Source organism: Terrapene carolina, unplaced genomic scaffold (genome assembly GCF_002925995.2).
Source record: "Terrapene carolina triunguis isolate 2854851 unplaced genomic scaffold, T_m_triunguis-2.0 Scaffold62, whole genome shotgun sequence".
Classification (NCBI taxonomy): domain Eukaryota; kingdom Metazoa; phylum Chordata; order Testudines; family Emydidae; genus Terrapene; species Terrapene triunguis.
The window spans coordinates 59,784,354-59,801,119 of record NW_020664413.1 but is presented as its reverse complement, the minus strand read 5'-3'; the positions used below and the strand labels follow the sequence as shown (position 1 = coordinate 59,801,119).

At 41.8% G+C, this 16,766-nt stretch overlaps 1 protein-coding gene across 1 annotated transcript in view; it reads left to right on the top strand.

Moving 5' to 3' along the window:
* MDH1B (malate dehydrogenase 1B) overlaps nucleotides 1-15,840 on the top strand; it is a 21,103-nt gene extending 5,263 nt beyond the window's left edge. Inside the window, exons 4-13 of the mRNA XM_024200987.2 lie at nucleotides 920-1,062; nucleotides 2,195-2,697; nucleotides 3,548-3,689; nucleotides 6,490-6,653; nucleotides 7,332-7,471; nucleotides 8,058-8,106; nucleotides 8,680-8,748; nucleotides 12,149-12,229; nucleotides 15,079-15,153; nucleotides 15,764-15,840. Coding sequence (XP_024056755.1) covers nucleotides 920-1,062; nucleotides 2,195-2,697; nucleotides 3,548-3,689; nucleotides 6,490-6,653; nucleotides 7,332-7,471; nucleotides 8,058-8,106; nucleotides 8,680-8,748; nucleotides 12,149-12,229; nucleotides 15,079-15,153; nucleotides 15,764-15,840 — 1,443 coding nt within the window. The remainder of the gene's footprint in view (nucleotides 1-919; nucleotides 1,063-2,194; nucleotides 2,698-3,547; nucleotides 3,690-6,489; nucleotides 6,654-7,331; nucleotides 7,472-8,057; nucleotides 8,107-8,679; nucleotides 8,749-12,148; nucleotides 12,230-15,078; nucleotides 15,154-15,763) is intronic.
* The last annotated feature ends 926 nt before the right edge of the window (nucleotides 15,841-16,766 follow it).

The following is a 16,766-nucleotide window of genomic DNA, read 5'->3' as shown; positions in this document are numbered from 1 at the left end:
GGCAATTGGGAAAAAAAAAAAAAGCCGCGGATCGGCAGCGGCAGTTCGGCGGCAGGTCCTTCGCTCCTAGAGGGAGTGAGGGACCTGCCGCCCCCGAATTGCCGCAGGTGCCGCCCCTCTCCCTTGGCCGCCCCAAGCACCTGCTTGTTAAGCTGGTGCCTGGAGCCAGCCCTGCTCCCACACCCTAACTCCCTCCCAGACCCTGTACTCCCAGCCCTGAGCCCCAGGAGGAGAATGGAGAAAAAAAGAATGAAAAACGGGGCGGGGGGGGAGGAGATAAGAGAGAATGCTCCCCCCACGGGGGGCCCCAAAAATGAAGCTGAGCACAGGGTACCACTAACTCTAAATCCGCCACTGGTGGGAGGGGGAGGAGCGGGAACGCAGCGTGCTCCGGGGAGGAGGTGGAGTGGAGGTGGGAAGAAGCGGGCCTGGAGTGGAGCGGTGACGGGAAGAGGCAGGCCTGGAGCATCCCCCGGCAAAGTCGGCACTTGTTCTTCTGGGGGGAAGCTGCTGCTGTGCAAAGTGCTTCCTAGCGTTGTTGCCTGCCTCATTGTCTGCAGCGGGCTGTGCCTGTGTGGGGTAAGCCAGGGGCACCGCCCCACCACAGTACAGTACTGTACGGTATATAATGTCTTTTGTCTGCCCCAAAAAAATTTCCTTGGAACCTAACCCCCCGCATTTACATTAAAGCTTATGGGAAAATTGGATTCATTTAACATCATTTCACGTAAAGTTGCATTTTTCAGGAACATAACTGCAACGTTAAGTGAGGAGTTACTGTACTGCTAATTGACATTTTGCAGTCTTTTCTCATTCCTTCCTCCTTTTTGAGATGTTACATAACATTATTTTATGCGGTAAAACTTAGTTGTGTTGGGGCCACACTCTTGATTACTGAATGTCCTTTCTTCATTGTGAGCATTACTATGGCATCACCTCGGACATGCTGAGTGAGCAGATGCTTAGAATTGCTGAGGAGAATTTGCAGACCCACATAGAAATTGAGAAAGAGGAGGAATATATTAAAAGTCTTATCGACCCCTTGCAGGTCTGGATCAGCAGGTGAGAAAGCAAAAGCACAGTTATATTCATTCAGCTTTAGAATAATGTATTTCTTCTCATACAGTCTTTCTTCAGCTGATTAAATGAATGTGGGGCTTGCACATATACATTTTGATATTGTTTATATTAACTGAGGTACATACACTTTACAAGTAATTTATCTTTTTTGTAAATTCTTTCTTTAAAATCCTAAACCTTAAAACACATTACTACACCAACTTTTGATGTCCCTTTTAATTAAATATTAATGTAAATTAAAAAGCTCTTTTTGTAAAACATTGTCCATAGCTGTAGCAATTTGTTTTAAAAAAATACTATAAATAAAGCACTAAATTGTTCAAGTACTTGCTGATTCGTTTACTTGGAATAGGTTGTATATATTTAGTCATTTTTACTGCACTCATCACTATTGTTTATGGGCATTCAATAGATATTCCAGAAGGTATTTATGTTTTGTTTGCAGCTTCTAACCCCCCTCCCCAAATCCAATCCTTCTTATGCTCCCTTTTCCCCCCCAAAAAACCTGATAAGGTGATATGAACTTAAAGGGACACTGTTGGGCAAAATTTAGCCCCCAAATGACCTTTGGAAAAAGAACATTTTTACAATAGCAGAACCCAACAGAAATATTTTGAAGAAATGTTTTATTTTAAAGCATAGAGGAAATTTTTACATGAATAAATATTCCCATATAGTGTTGATAATCCAAACATTGCAGCATTATGCTAATACATAAACAGCAAAAATGAAGTTGACTAGAAACAAAAGAAAAACGGATTGGTTTATTTACATTGTCCACCATAATGGAAATGCAAAAAGGAAACAAGCAGCATACAAGAGTAACTTAGACTTAAAAAATTCTTGTACTTTTATTTATTAATTTGTTGGATTTTTTAAATATGATTTTTAACCTGACAGTATACCTTTAAGTGGAGGGAAGCCTGATCTGTATTAATTTTTAACATTTTGATATGAAAGCAAGACTGAAATGATCCAAGGTAATAGATCATTTGAATATTAATCAATTACAAGACTAAGTTCTTTGTCATCCATTTTTATAATACATTTTATAGTACAAACAGCAGCATTTACTGATTAACAAAGATTTTCCATATCTAAATTTTCTCATCAGTGCATCAGCTCCTGCCTGCTATAACCTGATTCCATTATTGGCCAATGGAGAAGTGTTTGGGATGGCAACAGAGGTTAGCATTCATCTGCTCGACAGTAGCCATTACAAGGAAATTCTGCATGGTATTGTAATGGAGGCTCAAGACTTAGCATTCCCCCTCCTTCGCAGTGTCTCAATGCACACTGAATTAGATGATGCCTTTGTTCAGGCTGATGTTGTAATTTTGCTTGATGATATCCTCTTACAACACGAGATCCCATCACTTGAAGACTGCATCAGACAGGTGACTGAGCAATGTAAGGTGTATGGTCCCCTGATTGAGAAGAATGCCAACAGCAGGGTCAAAGTTATTGTGTCAGGAAAAACTTTTGTGAACCTTAGGGCATTAATGATTATGACATTTGCCCCATCCATTGATGGCCAGAATGTTATCGCTTTGGCAATGTTCTTGGAAAACGCAGCTAAAGCTATGCTGGCCAGGAAACTGAATATGAGTTCAGCAGGTGAGTAATTTGTATTTGTACTCTTCAATATCAGTCACAATCTGGGAACTTCAGTGGTCAGAATTATGCATTTTCAAAGCAGGATGCAGTTGGAGTATATGTAAAAACAAAAGTACACCCATTACATCTGCAAATGTGGGATTCTACATAAGAGAAGTGCAGACATTTATAAGCACAATGGGTGCACACTCATTTTTGCAGGTGCAATCACCGCCTTTCTTTGAAGTTAATATGTTAAATATCCTATTATTTGGGGAATTCACCAGGTATTTGCTATTTTGGTATTCACCAAAGCAGTTTGCTTTTTTATTTAATTATCTTTTACAGGTCATCATTAAGAATTGGTGTCTAAGGCTTTAAAAGTAATATTACCATGTTTGCAATTTGTTTTGATTTGTTATCCAGTAACTTAAATAGGCACTACGATATACACTAATGCAGTGGTTCTCAAACTTTTGTACTGGTGACCCCTTTCACACAGCAAGCCTCTGAGTGCGACACCCCCCCCTTATAAATTAAAAACATTTTTTTATATATTTAACACCATTATAAATGCTGGAGATAAAGCAGGGTTGGGGTGGAGGTTGACAGCTTGCGACCCCTCATGTAATAACCTCACGACCCCCTGAGGGGTCCCGACCCCCAGTTTGAGAACCCCCGCACTAATGTATACAATAGCATCAGATAGGTTAAAGTTCCTTCTTCTATTTTTGTCTGGGTTTCATACATTAAGTTCTTTTTTGTTATTGTAGCAATTTTGAGGTAAAATGACTCCTCCTACAAGGCAGTAGGCATTTAAAACACAATATCTTTCTGTTCACTCATCTTTATATATTCTTCTTTGTTACAGGAGTCAAAGATGTGATTGTTTGGGGTAATATCAGTGGCAATAGCTACATTGATCTGTCTAAAGCAAAAGTTTACAGATATGACAGTGCTATCTGGGGTCCACCTAACTTTTCACGCCATTTGCCGGACATGATTTATGATGGGTACAGTATACATTTATTTTTCGTTTTGATCTTTTAAATGTTACCCTTTTTAAATCCATATCAACCTGAGGCCGCTCACAAATACATGGAGATTATTATTATTAAAGATGATACTTTCTAGCATAATACTACAAGGGCACAAATCAACTTGAAATAGAGTCATTTCCCAAAAATGAGTTAAAGTAGTTTCATAAACTACATTTATTTCTCTGTTCCCTGCCAATTTTTGTGATTAAAAAGTAGGAAAATTGATTGTATAATTTTTTTTTCTCTCCCATGTTACCATGTAAAGGACTAGAGAAACAAGAAAAACTCACTATGGGCCAGATTTTCAAAGGTATTTAGGCACCTAAAGAAGCAGATAAGCACCTAGTGGGATTTTCAAAAGTGTCTAAGTGAGCTAGGCACTTAGGCCCAGATCCACCTAAATCCATTTTTAGGAACCACAGCAATCCACAGCATCCTGCTCAGCTGCTGCCCAACCCTGTAGACACCTAAACTCACTCAGTATGTTTTTGCAGTTAACATTCTGAAAGCGCCTAGGTTTCTGCCTCTGGGTATGTACACTGCTGCCTCACTCTAGGCATCCAGGTGTGGAGCTCCCACTTAAGCCCCAATACGATCCACAAACTGGGAGAAGATAGGCACTCCTCCACCTAACTGGCACATGGGACCTCATTCAGTAGGTATGCTCAGAGGCTGCCTAACTCCACACAAGACAGCTGGGGTAGAGAGAGAAAAACTTCCCTTATAACCTTTAACCCAGTGGCTAGGGTATTTACCTGAGATGTGAGGAGAAGGGATTTGAACATGGATCTGCCACCTCTCAGGTAAGTGCTCGCACCACTGGGCTACAGGAAATTCTGGTGTGGGGTACCCTCAATCTCTCCTGTTGAAATTGTTCCACTTTAATTAAAAAATTGACTATTAAATGGGCCAAAGAGTGAGACTGCCTCTATAGCCCAGTGGTCAGGACACTCACCTGGGAAATGGCAAATTTCTGTTCAAACCCCTTTTCAGCAGGCAGAAGAGGGACTTGAACTGGTGGTCTTCCACATCCCAGGTGAGTGGTCTAACCACTGGGCTAAAGGTTATAAGAAAGAGCTACTTTGTCTCTAAGCACACCTATCAGATCAGGCCCTGCACTTGAATTAGGCAAAGGAGCACCTATCTTTCCTTGGTTCATGGATCACTGGAAGAAATAGGCAGCTATCTCCATCTCCCACTGGTTAGGTTAGGCAGCTCCCTACCTACCATACTAGGTTTGTGGAGCTCATGCTTATTGGGGTAGCCTCCAAGACCTCTTGCACTTGGTTCCCCCAAGAACTCAGATACCAGTCTCATCACTCAGGTTTTTTTTTTTTAATTTGGCATACAGCAAAGCTACACTGAGTTGATCAGACAAATGTAGTGGGTGGGTACAGGGCATACCATGCATCCAAAGTTACACAGAACCCCCCCCCCCTCCTCTATATACACATTTACACATCACATTAATTTACTATACATAGCATCATGTTTTGGTATTGGCTTTATTACTTTGTAGGAATCAATCACTGTACAGCATGCTCGGTCCACGCGCTATTAGTGTTTGACTTACTCTTTACCTCACCTTACATTCCAGGCTTATTTTATACATTGTTGTCTTGTCCATTGTAAATGATTCCCTGGATGTTCCCCCTTATCTTAGTTAATACAGACATTGTTTCCAGCCTGCTAATCCATTTACCTCCATAATTCTGTCTCCCAAGAAATGAGGCCTCGCCTCTGTCTAGTTACTCATGTCAAGTGAGGCCTACGATGCTAAGGTGCCTGTCTCCCCTCATGCATTGTACAAGGAGCCTTGGCACCTAACCCAGGCTTTGTGAATCACAGTGCTGTTCCTGTGATTTTCTAGGTGCCTAAAAGTTAGAGATTGTGATGTCGGTGTCGCAACATCTAAGTCCCTTTGTTGATCCAGGCCCTAAGCTCTATTGACAAACCAGCTAAGGCACCCGTCTACATCTTTATGTGCCTAAATACCTTTCAAAACCTGGCTTTATTAACTTGATAGCACTAGTCAAACAATCTGTGTTCTGAGGGGACCCTGCAGCCACAAGGGAGCAGCGGAGAGGTTATGACCAAGGTTTTGCAAATTCAGCACATTCCCCCGGTTACCTCCACCAAAAAGGCCTTATGGAGTCCCCACTACAGTTTAGAATGCTGAAAAAAAGTATTTGAATAAATGACCTGCACCTGCAACACTCTTCATCTCTGACAACCAGGCCACTTCTACCTCTGTGCTTTTATCTATAGCTGTAGGTGACTAGCTTTAAGCACTCAAGATTGAATTAGTCCAGCGGCTCTCAAACTGTGGGTTGGGACCCCAGAGTAGGTCATGTTAATGGTGTCGCCAGAGCTAGTTTAGAGTTGCTGGGGCTTGGGGCTGAAGCCAGGGGCCAAAGCCGAAGCCCAAGGGATTCAGCCCTGGGTGGCGGGGCTCAGGTTATAGGCCCCCTGGCTGGGGCTGAAGCCCTTGGGCTTCGGCTTTTATCCCTACCCTGCCTAGGCAATGGGGCTTTGGCTTTGGCTCCCCACCCAGGGCAGTGGGAATCAGGCGGACTCAGGCTTCGGTCCCCCTTCCTGGGGTCGTGTAGTAATTTTTGTTGTCAGAAGGGGGTCATGGTGCAATGAAGTTTGAGAACTGTATTAGTCCATACTGACATCTCCCACTGTCTTTAGTTCTTATTTAATCTAGAAGAACTACCTGATCTTGAGTCTTCCATAGTTATATTAAAAATCTCTCCTTTCTTGATGACAGCAACTGGGTGCGTTCAGAATTTGCATTTGTACTGAGTTCCCTGAGTTCCCGGGAGCATCACTGCTTAGGCATGTCACCTGCTCATGTAATAGCTACTGTGCTGAGATACTGGTATCAAGACTCTCCTCCCGGGGAGATTGTCTCAATGGGAATACTCAGTGAAGGTAAATTTCTATTTGTAGTTCACACATACTGTGAAGATTTCTCTTTACTCTATAGCTTCCTTCAGTAAGTGTAATAGTAATTTTTAAATTCAGATCTTTAACAATTTTCAATTAAATCATGATTCTCTGAGGATAACTTATTTTCTTAACACAAGAGCTTCCAAATCTAAGAAATTATTCTACCAAGATCCTAGAATGCTGTATGTACTTTTTTCATGCATCTCAAACAATTACTCAAGTGTTTTTGTGGTTTCATTTTCCTGTCCCTCTATTTTAACCCACTAATTCAATTGATTTTATGTAGTCACTGCTTTGTAGAAAGGATTTTTAAATTCCTTATTGATTCTTTGGGCTACATTTTGAAAGAATGTCCTTTAACTGTGATTATGAGTCCAAATACATTTAGAAATATTTTCGTAAGTGCCATTTAAAGCACAGATGGAAATAAGGAATTTTGCATATCTAGTGTTAAAGTACACAATGATTTTGTGGATTCCTAATTAAAACTTGCAGTCATGATAAATTAGGGAGTTCAGTGTTCTTTGTGTTGTAAGATGAGAAAGGCAATAATCTGTCTATTTTAGGGTTTTATATTGCTACTCGCCACTACAGTATTTGAGCACATCACTGTGTGTTTTAATCAGAAAGAAACATGTTTGGGGGGAATTTTTTCTTTAGGTCAATTTTGTATCCCTGAAGGGATTATCTTTTCCATGCCTGTGAGGTTCCAGGATGGTAGCTGGGAGGTCATTACAGAAACAGAAATTAATGAAGAAACCCAAGAAGCTCTGAAGCGTTTAGCCCATGATCTGATACAGGTGATGTCACTCTCCATCTAGTATTATTTCCATTCGACCATCTATGGGTATGTCACAGGATGCTCTACTCACCGCTTGGAAGCGCCTCCTCATGGTTGTTCTGGGGATTAGCACTGCCAGGCCAATGCCCCTTCCTGTGGTTGCACTCTATCACTCTCACTCTGCAGCCACTCTCTCGCTCCAGGAGCTGCAGCTTCCTCTTCGTGACTCAGTCCTCTGGTCAGGTCACTGAGTGGTTCACCTTCTGGACTATCAAAATCTTTCCATACCAACGGTCTCAGGCAGTTCCCCAGTGGTTTTTTTCAAATACTAGGTTTTTTCAAAGCCTAGAATTTCTCATAAAACACAAAATAAGCTAACAGCAATTTCTTTTCAGTGTGTCATTCACAATAAGTTGAAAATTGTTATTAATATTGAATACAAGAGGACTGATCTCAAACACTTCACTTTCGCATCATTCATTTTTTTCTCTTTAGTCATGTTAATAGTATGTAGGGAGTATCTTCATCAGAACATTTTGAATTCATGCTAGAAATTGTAACTGTTGTAAATAGTATATGATAATAAAGCTCTCTTTCTCATGTAGGAAAAACAAGTTGCACTAGGGGAAATACCAGAAATGCGTCCATATAAAGGTAAAACCATTAGTAGTAAATATTGGTTTAAAGCTGTGTCGTATAACAGAGGACATAAAATAAGATTTTGAGGGGGATTTAAAGTAGTGGGTGTGATGACTGGGTTGTATGATTTTTTGTTTTCTTTTTCAATGGATTAAAATTCTGCCTTCTGGATTTCTGAAGTTATTTTAAGTGCTGGTATTAAGGGTCCTGATCCTACTGTACTGTTGTAATCTCATAGCCCTTAGAGAGTGCAAGACTGGATGGTGGCAGTCATGTTTTGGTTTGTTGATCTTCTAGCATTCAGAGATTATGAATATCATCACTTGAGTTAGGATGTAGGATTTATATCTTGTCATTGTTTAATATTGAACATTAAGCCTCTTTCCATATTGAAATGACTAATTGGAAAATACTTTTGCCATATGTCTTGGTTAACATTTTTGAAGCCACTCTGGTATATCATGGGCTCTTTTGGCCTCTTTGTTAACCACCTGCCATTTAAAAAAAAAAAAAAGGGAAAACCTCAGATGCAAAAAGGGCTGTTGTAAATGTGAATTTGAATCTTTTCATTTGGATGTTTTTTTACAGAACCTGCATTCAATGGCTTCAATCTGCTAGCACTTCTAGAAGAGGAAAACGTTCAAACACCCCCAGAGGGTAGGCTAAAAAACATGATAGTAGCCCCAATTATTTCAGGGAAGTTAAATCCAATATTTCACTGTTACATCTTGTCACTTCCTCAGGAGGTCCCAATTACAAGAAAGGAGAGATCTTTTATACCAGCACTAAATTATTGATCCACTTGGCTTCACTTAAAGTAAAATTCCCAGGTTACCATGGCAAAGTTCAAGTGCATAACCACATAAACCGAACCCTATCAATACTTACAGAAAATCCAGCATCTCTTCTAAGAACACAAGAACGGCCGTACTGGGTCAGACCAAAGCTCCATCTAGCCCACTATCCTGTCTACTGACAGTGGCCAATGCCAGGCAGGGGCGGCTCTAGACACCAGCAAAGCAAGCACGTGCTTGGGGCAGCCCATTTGCAGGGGCAGCAGGGATCCAGCATGGGAGCTGAGAACCAACAGGGGGCCCTGGGAGCTGTAGTTCCTTGGTTAGCTCCCTGCCTATAGAGCCAGACCTGGAGCAGGGAAAGAACTACATTTCCCAGCATTCCCTTGGCCACCACCAACAGGAAAGAGGGGGAGGGAATGAGGTAGCTGAGACCTCATGCTGCAGCCTGCTATGAATGGAGAGGTGCACTGTGAGTAGGGATACCATATTTTAACATTCAAAAAATAGGACACTCCACAGGGAGGGAGGGTAGCCCCACCCTGCCACCATCCACCCTCTCCGACTGCCCCCCACAGAAACCCCAACCCATCCAACCCCCCCTGCACCCTGTCCCCTAATCACCCCCTCCCGGGACCCCTGCCCCTAACTGCCCCCCAGGACCCCATCCCCTATCTAAGCCTCCCTTCTCCTTGTCCCCAACTGCCCCCTCCTGAGACCGCCCCAACTTCCCCCCTAGGACCTCACCCCCTACCTGTCCCCTGACAAATCCCCGGGACTCCCATGCCTATCCAACCGCTGCCTGTCCCCTGACTGACCCCCCAACCCCTGACCCATCTAACCCCCCCTTCTCCCTGCCCCTGACTGCCCCCCCCTGAACCTCTGCCCCATCACCGTGCCACTCAGACCAGCATGTCTGGCTCCGCGCAGCGCCAGACGCACTGCTGCATACATGCTGCCGTGCTCCCCCGCGGAGCCACAGCCTCCTTCCCCCCGCCCAGCACCGCCTTCCAGATTTGAGCACCTCAAAATTCAGGAGTGCTCAAGCTCAGTTTGGGCAGCTGTTACTTCATTTCTCCCAAATCAAATATACTGATCCACTGTAACTTGCTGTAGAAAAAGTAGGATAAAACTGAGCAAGAAATGCTTCCCAGTGGTTATTAGGACTGGAATTGCTATTTTCAACAGCCATTACCTTTTTGTTTGTTTGTTTGTTTAAAAGGAAGATAGTGATATTGCATTGGCAAATTCCCCATAGAAAGAAAGAGTGGAAGAAAAGAATAATAAAGGCACCTCAACTTTTCCTCATTTATGTAGGACAGTCTTATCATCCAGATATCCTCCAATCACACAAGCTGAAAATTGTTCCACTTTACTGCAGTTCTGTAACCATATGGGAACTAATCCTGTCTGTGTTCTGTGCACATCTAAAATTCATGCTGAATGACCTGCCGTGGGAGCGAGTTACCAGTGACCCAGGGCTGCAGCGGAAGGAGGGTGCAGGTGGGGGAGGGAATGAGAGAGCCCAGGGCTGGGGCGGCAGGAGGTGTGTGTGTGAGGCAATGGTTGGGGGGAAATGAGGGAGCCCAGAGCTGGGGCGGCAGGGGGGGGTGGAGAGAGCCCAGGGCTGGGGCAGCAGGGGGGTGTGGCGAGGAGCCCAGGGCTGGGACGGGGGGCAGCCAAAAATTTTTTCGCTTGGGGCAGCAAAAAACCTAGAGCCGGCCCTGATGCCAGGTGCCCCAGAGGGAGTGAACCTAACAGTTAAGGATCAAGTTCTCTCTCTCCTGCCGTCCATCTCCACCCTCTGACAAACAGAGGCTAGGGACACCATTCCTTACCCATCCTGGCTAATAGCGATTAATGGACTTAACCTCCATGAATTTATCCAGTTCTCTTTTAAACTCTGTTATAGTCCTAGCCTTCACAACCTCCTCAGGCAAGGAGTTCCGCAAGTTGACTGTGTGCTGTGTGAAGAAGAACTTCCTTTTGTTTGTTTTAAACCTGCTGCCCATTAATTTCATCATCTCTACTTTGGGAGTTTGAGAGATGAGCAGGATTAGTTTGGCGGGACCTGCAAACCACATCACAATGCCATGACAAACTCTTGAGCCTTCCCCAATCTATTTTCCCCATCCACAATACAAGGCCAAGTCCTAATCCACCTCTTCTGTTGCTTCATTTCCCACCAGTTTTGCTACTTGGATTCTCTGCCCTGTCACTTCAGGATGATTACATTAGGGAAAAAAGAAAGTGCATCCATTAAATTGAAAATGTCCTAATCTGAAAGCTATGTGTTCTTGCAGTTTATTCTGTTTTCCCATGTTTTGCTCTCCTTCCTTCCATCTCCAAGTTTTATTTTCTTAGCTACATTCCATGTTCTCTTTTTTCATCTTTTTAAACTACAGTTCTCTCTCAATTTTAGTTTTTACTCTTTCCATGTCTCTCTCCCTCTTCCTTTGCGTCATTTCCCTTTCTCACTATCCCTCTTTCCCTGGATTCTTCTCATTTCCACTGAGTTTCTCCTGTCTTATTTCTCAGTCCCCCAAATCTCTTTCCTCTTGTTCTCATAATGCCCCAGTTATCTCCTTTCCCTTACGCAGGTGCTGCTATTTCCCCTGGTCCTAAATTGCTTTCCTTCTCTCAGATCCCCTAAAATTCCTTCTCTTTCAGGTCATAGCAACTCTCTTTTCCCTGAAAACTTTTCTTCTTTCCCATCAACTCTATAGATGCACATACTGGGAAACAGGAAGAGGAATGGGAGTGGTATCTCTGCAGCTCCACACCTCCAGAGAGCACCTGAGTATTTTGGTCTCTCATCATAGTCCACAGCCCCAGTGATGAAATCTTGATATATGAAGGGCTCAGTGATCCGCACTGGCCACATCCTGGTGCTCTCAGAGACAGACTTCAAGTGAGAACAGGACTCTTCCTACCTGGCTGCCACCTGGTGCCCTGTGCTGCTCTTTTGCAAAACTGCCTCATCCTTTGTGGCAAAAAAGGGCACACTGGCAGCTCAGCAGAAGAGCAACTCAGCTACAGGCAGTCAGCTAGCCAGTAGTAACCTAAATACTCAATTGGTGGAGAACCCTGCAAGTCAAGTTTCCCTAAGGCTTTAGAGGTCTTAGGATCAAATCTTCATAGCATCATATTATTCAGATAATAGCAAAACGTATCAAAATACCTTTCCTGTCGTCCTGCATATTTAAATATGAGGAGATGTGTGTTTTAAAATACAGAGCATTCTATTATTTTGTTTGTTACAGACCTGGACACCTTATCCAATGGCTTACTTCAGCCAGAGACCCAGGAAGGAGAAGGAGAAAAAGTCCAAACAACCACTGATGGTAAACTATATGTTCCAGAATATTATAGTTTCTACAAAATTTTCCTCATTGATAACATCTGAAGGCTGGAGCTCTTTATGCAGAAGCAGGTTGAAAAACAAAAACAATGCAAATGTGACGTTCCCAGACAAGAGGGCAAAGCTTCTGTGAAATCCTGGTCCCACTGAAGTCAATGAGGCCAGGATTTCACCTTGTATGTTTAATGGTTTGTAGCCATGTAGGCCAACAAACTATTAAAAATCTTCCTTTGTTGTCCAAAATATTCACATTCAGGTTATACTGAACAATGGTATTCACAGGTAAAGGGAAGTGTTTCACAGCCCCAAGCTACTGCCTCCTCAGGAGGTCAAATATAATAAATGACAACTCCTTTGTAAGAATATATATAAACAAGAGGAATAGTTAAGGTTGAGCTTTCTTTGTCCTTTCTCTGTGAAAGATTTATGTACCCAATTTTAGGTTTTTTGGTCAAATACATACTTACAGACACAATCACAGATAGCTAAATAGATATGATAATCCTTTCCTGAAAGCATTCAGGAAAATATGTATAAAATCAATTTCCAATACCTGTAAGTCCCCCTGAGAACTTGGCCCTTAGGATGGTCATTCCAATCCAACTGCAAATTGTTAACTAAAGTTGTCTTATTGCTTTGTAATTTACCACTCGTGATCATATCCAAAAGCTCAACTTGACATAACAGATATAAAGGTGAAACATAAGACAACACTATCATAACTGATCACATTTTCAAAAATCTCCACATCCTCTTGAAACCCTCCCGGCTAAGCAGAATATCATCAGTATCTTCCTTATATTAAATACCACTAAAGAGAAGTAGCTTGTTCCACCAACCAAGAAATATATGTAAATGAAAACAAATGTTGCCTCTATTGCTGTATCCTATTAGGATCTGAACCAAAGTCCAATGGGAGTCTTTTCCTTGATTTCAATGGGTTATTTTGGGCCTTTAATGAAGAGAGAGAGCCTTATTGAGCAAAAAACACATATACTGTTTAATATTGATGAGGCCAAGGGGTCTCCTCACTGAAATGCTGTAAGACCCTTCTAATACCCTCTTCACCTCGTCAGTACTATTAGACACAAACCAGGCAAATCAGAGAACAGGGGAAGAGCATGGAAAATGCAAATTATCTCACTCATGAATGTAAAGCATTTCATCCTCTAATTCTGTTTACTGTAAAAGCTGAAGCTTCTTTCAGTGACTTATTTCAGCCAGAGACTCTAGAAGGAGAAAAACTCCCACCAAGGATATGCCAAGAGGCTTAATTAAAAATGATCCTTTATTTGTTCATGGTCAAAAGAATGTCACAATCTACTCGGTCACTTTCCTTATTGCTTGCACTTGCGCCAGATACCTTTTCTTTCAGTTCCTCTGTCTCTCCACATACTGCTTCCTTTATGTACATCATAGTGCATAGACTGTGAACTTGGTTCTTCAGTTAATGAAGGCATGTTTTTAACCCACAGATACCTAGAACCATTACAACTTTGGAGTTCCTTATAAGCAGAATTATAAACCCTTATATCTAAAAGTGTGGTCTAGTTGCTAAAAAATTAGATTGAGAGTTCTACTCCTGTGCTCTTACACTGACTCAGTCTATGGTTTTTGACAAATCACTGAGGCCAGCATGTTCAAAAGTTGTCACTGATTTGGGGTGCCCACTTTTAGACACTAGGGCCTAATTTCCAGAATTTTTGAACACCCGTCACTCCCATTGGCTCAGCACTTCTAAAAATCAGACCCAAGAAGTCTCAAATTGGGCATCCAAGAACCAAGGCCCCAAAAATCACTGACTGCTTTTGGAGAAATGGGCCTTTCCCTCACTCCATCATCAGTTTTTTCATGTATAAAATGATACTTGGCCACATTTGTAAAGCATTGTGACTACACAAGTATTAAGTATTATTATTTATTATTCACATAGAGCCTATTGGTAAGCCAGCCTGTTTCTAAACATTGTTCAGTATTTAGACTAGACATCTAGCTATCTAAAAATGGCTGTCTTCACAGGAAGTTCTAAGTGCGATTGATATCCATTTATACATTTTAGGACCAAATGTCACAAATCACATGTGTTTGGGTAACACATTGCCTGACAAAAGTCAAATGATGATTCTCTATTTTATTCAAAGACTGTCAGTTTTTTCTGAAGGCTTTTCCATATCTAAGCACCTCATATGCATTACTGATTGAATGGTCAAGGCAAGGTCATGCAGGAAGTCTGTACCAGAAATGGGATCAGAATCCCTATCTTCTGATTCCCTGCCCAGTGCATTAGCCACAGTTAGCCTTCCTCTCTTCATTCAGTTCTAATCTGTTCCATATCTCATCTTCCCCTAAGCCTCAGCCCCGGTTTACACTACAAACGTATGTCGGTATAACTACATCGCGCAGGGGTGTGGATCTTCCACACTGCTGAGTGACATAATTATACTGACCTAATCTCTGGAGTCGACAGCACTATGTCAATGGAAGATCTTCTCCTGACAACACAGCCACTGCCTCTTGGGGAGGTGGAGTACCTACGTCAATGGGAGAAGCTTTCCCATTGGCATAAGTAACGTCTTAACTAAGCACTACAGTGGTACAGCTGCACTGGTGCAGCACTGTAGGTGTAGACAAGCCCTCAGTTGCATGTGTACTGGTTAGTGTTGCTGAAGGTGTTGCTGTCCTAGGTGCCTTCTGGTACCAAATGTCATTCTCAAAAAAGGAAAGAGACTAATACATTCAGAGAAAATGGCGAGCAAAGAAATAGTAATTGAAATCCAGGCATGACTGTCGTAAAAGTAGAGCATTTTGGTCTTTTAATTTTGTTTATTACAGAACCTGAAGCTCCACCTGATGAGTTACTTCAGTCAGAGATGCTGGAAGAAGAAAAAGTCCAAGTGCCCATAGATGGTAGGCCAAGATGCCTAAATATAATTTTTTTTTTATTGTTCATAATGTTCAAATTGTAACTCTAACACCTTTTGACAAACCTGGATACAAATCCTCAACTTTTCACAAGGGGCCAGAAACAAAACAATGGAAAACTTTTGTAAGTAAACAGGATAGCAAAATACCAGGTCTAAATAGTTTATTCAATCACTGCCCCAGTTGGTTTAATTTAAAACAGAATATAAAGATTTATCCATTCAGTTAATGGCAAATGTAGCATAAACAAGCAAAGCAGGTATTAATAGCTTCTCAGCTGGGATTGTTGATAGCTGAGCACTTTTGAAAGTCTGGCCACATCATTTAGGTGCCTATTTTGGAGATGAGCTCTTTCGAAAACCTGGCCAATGAATTTTACTTGCCCCCTAAGGGAATGTCTATGCAGCAGTTGGGAGATGTGATTCACAGCTCAGGTAGACATACATGTACTGGCTACTTTAAGATGGCAATTTCCACAGAGAGCGTGATCTGGCTCCTACAGACCATCAGAAAACCAAGAACAAATAGAGAGAAATTCTAAAAAAAAAGAGAATTTGTCTTGTAAACCTAAAATATTTTAAATCTGTTTTTACAGATCCTGAAACTTCATCTGAGGGCTTAAATCAATCAGAGACCAGTCTGAGCAACGCAGAAAACAATGAAAACCCTTAAATAATTTCTGATCAAGTAAACTACAGCAAGGGATATGCTATAGTGCTTGGAACATATTACTTCTGTGATCTGACAGAGACAGATTCATGGCTTTGAACCTTCACAGATTTTCTTTTGTAGTAGTTATTTAAGAACCTATAGGAACTAGCAAATAAAAAAAAAAAAAAACCACACACACCTCATGTTAATTGATTCTACAGGATTGCAAATTTAAACACAAATTCAATAAATAAAAATGTTAAAATTATTTTATCAATAAGTCATTCACATTGCACGTGTTGTATATTAAAGTAAATATTGAACAGCCTAAGCAAAAATCTTAGGCCAACATTTTCAAAAATGAGAGCATAACTTTAAGCATCCCTTTTTAAAAATCCTGGCTTTCTTTTATTTGTTTTCTGATACCTGTATGTTTGAATTAGTAATATTAATATTGTATTAAAATAAGAAATTAAAACGATGCCAGTGTAGCATAAATATTACATATTTAAAGTGTAGTTTTACTCTGAGAAGTGACAGTAAAAATGGCATCTCTTTGCTCAGCAAATAGAACTCTATATGCACAACAGTAACGTATTTGCTCACTTCAGTGACAAAAATGGTCTTAGCTTTACAGAGCCAACAGAACTAAGATGGAATAGAATCTGCATCTCAGGCCTTGGCTACACTTGCGAGTTATAGCGCTGTAAAGGCTCCCCCTGTAAAGGAATCACTCCCCGTCCACACTGGCAAGGCATTTGCAGCGCTGTATCTCTGTGGTTGCAGCGCTGCATGTACTCCACCTCTCCGAGAGGAATAGCAAGTATTGCGCTGCAGCGCTGCGGCGCCAGTGTGGCCGCCCAATGCGCTGTGAATGGCCTCCAGAATTATTCGGCAGTATCTCACAATGCCTGTTCTAGCCACTCTGGTCATCAGTTCAAACTCTA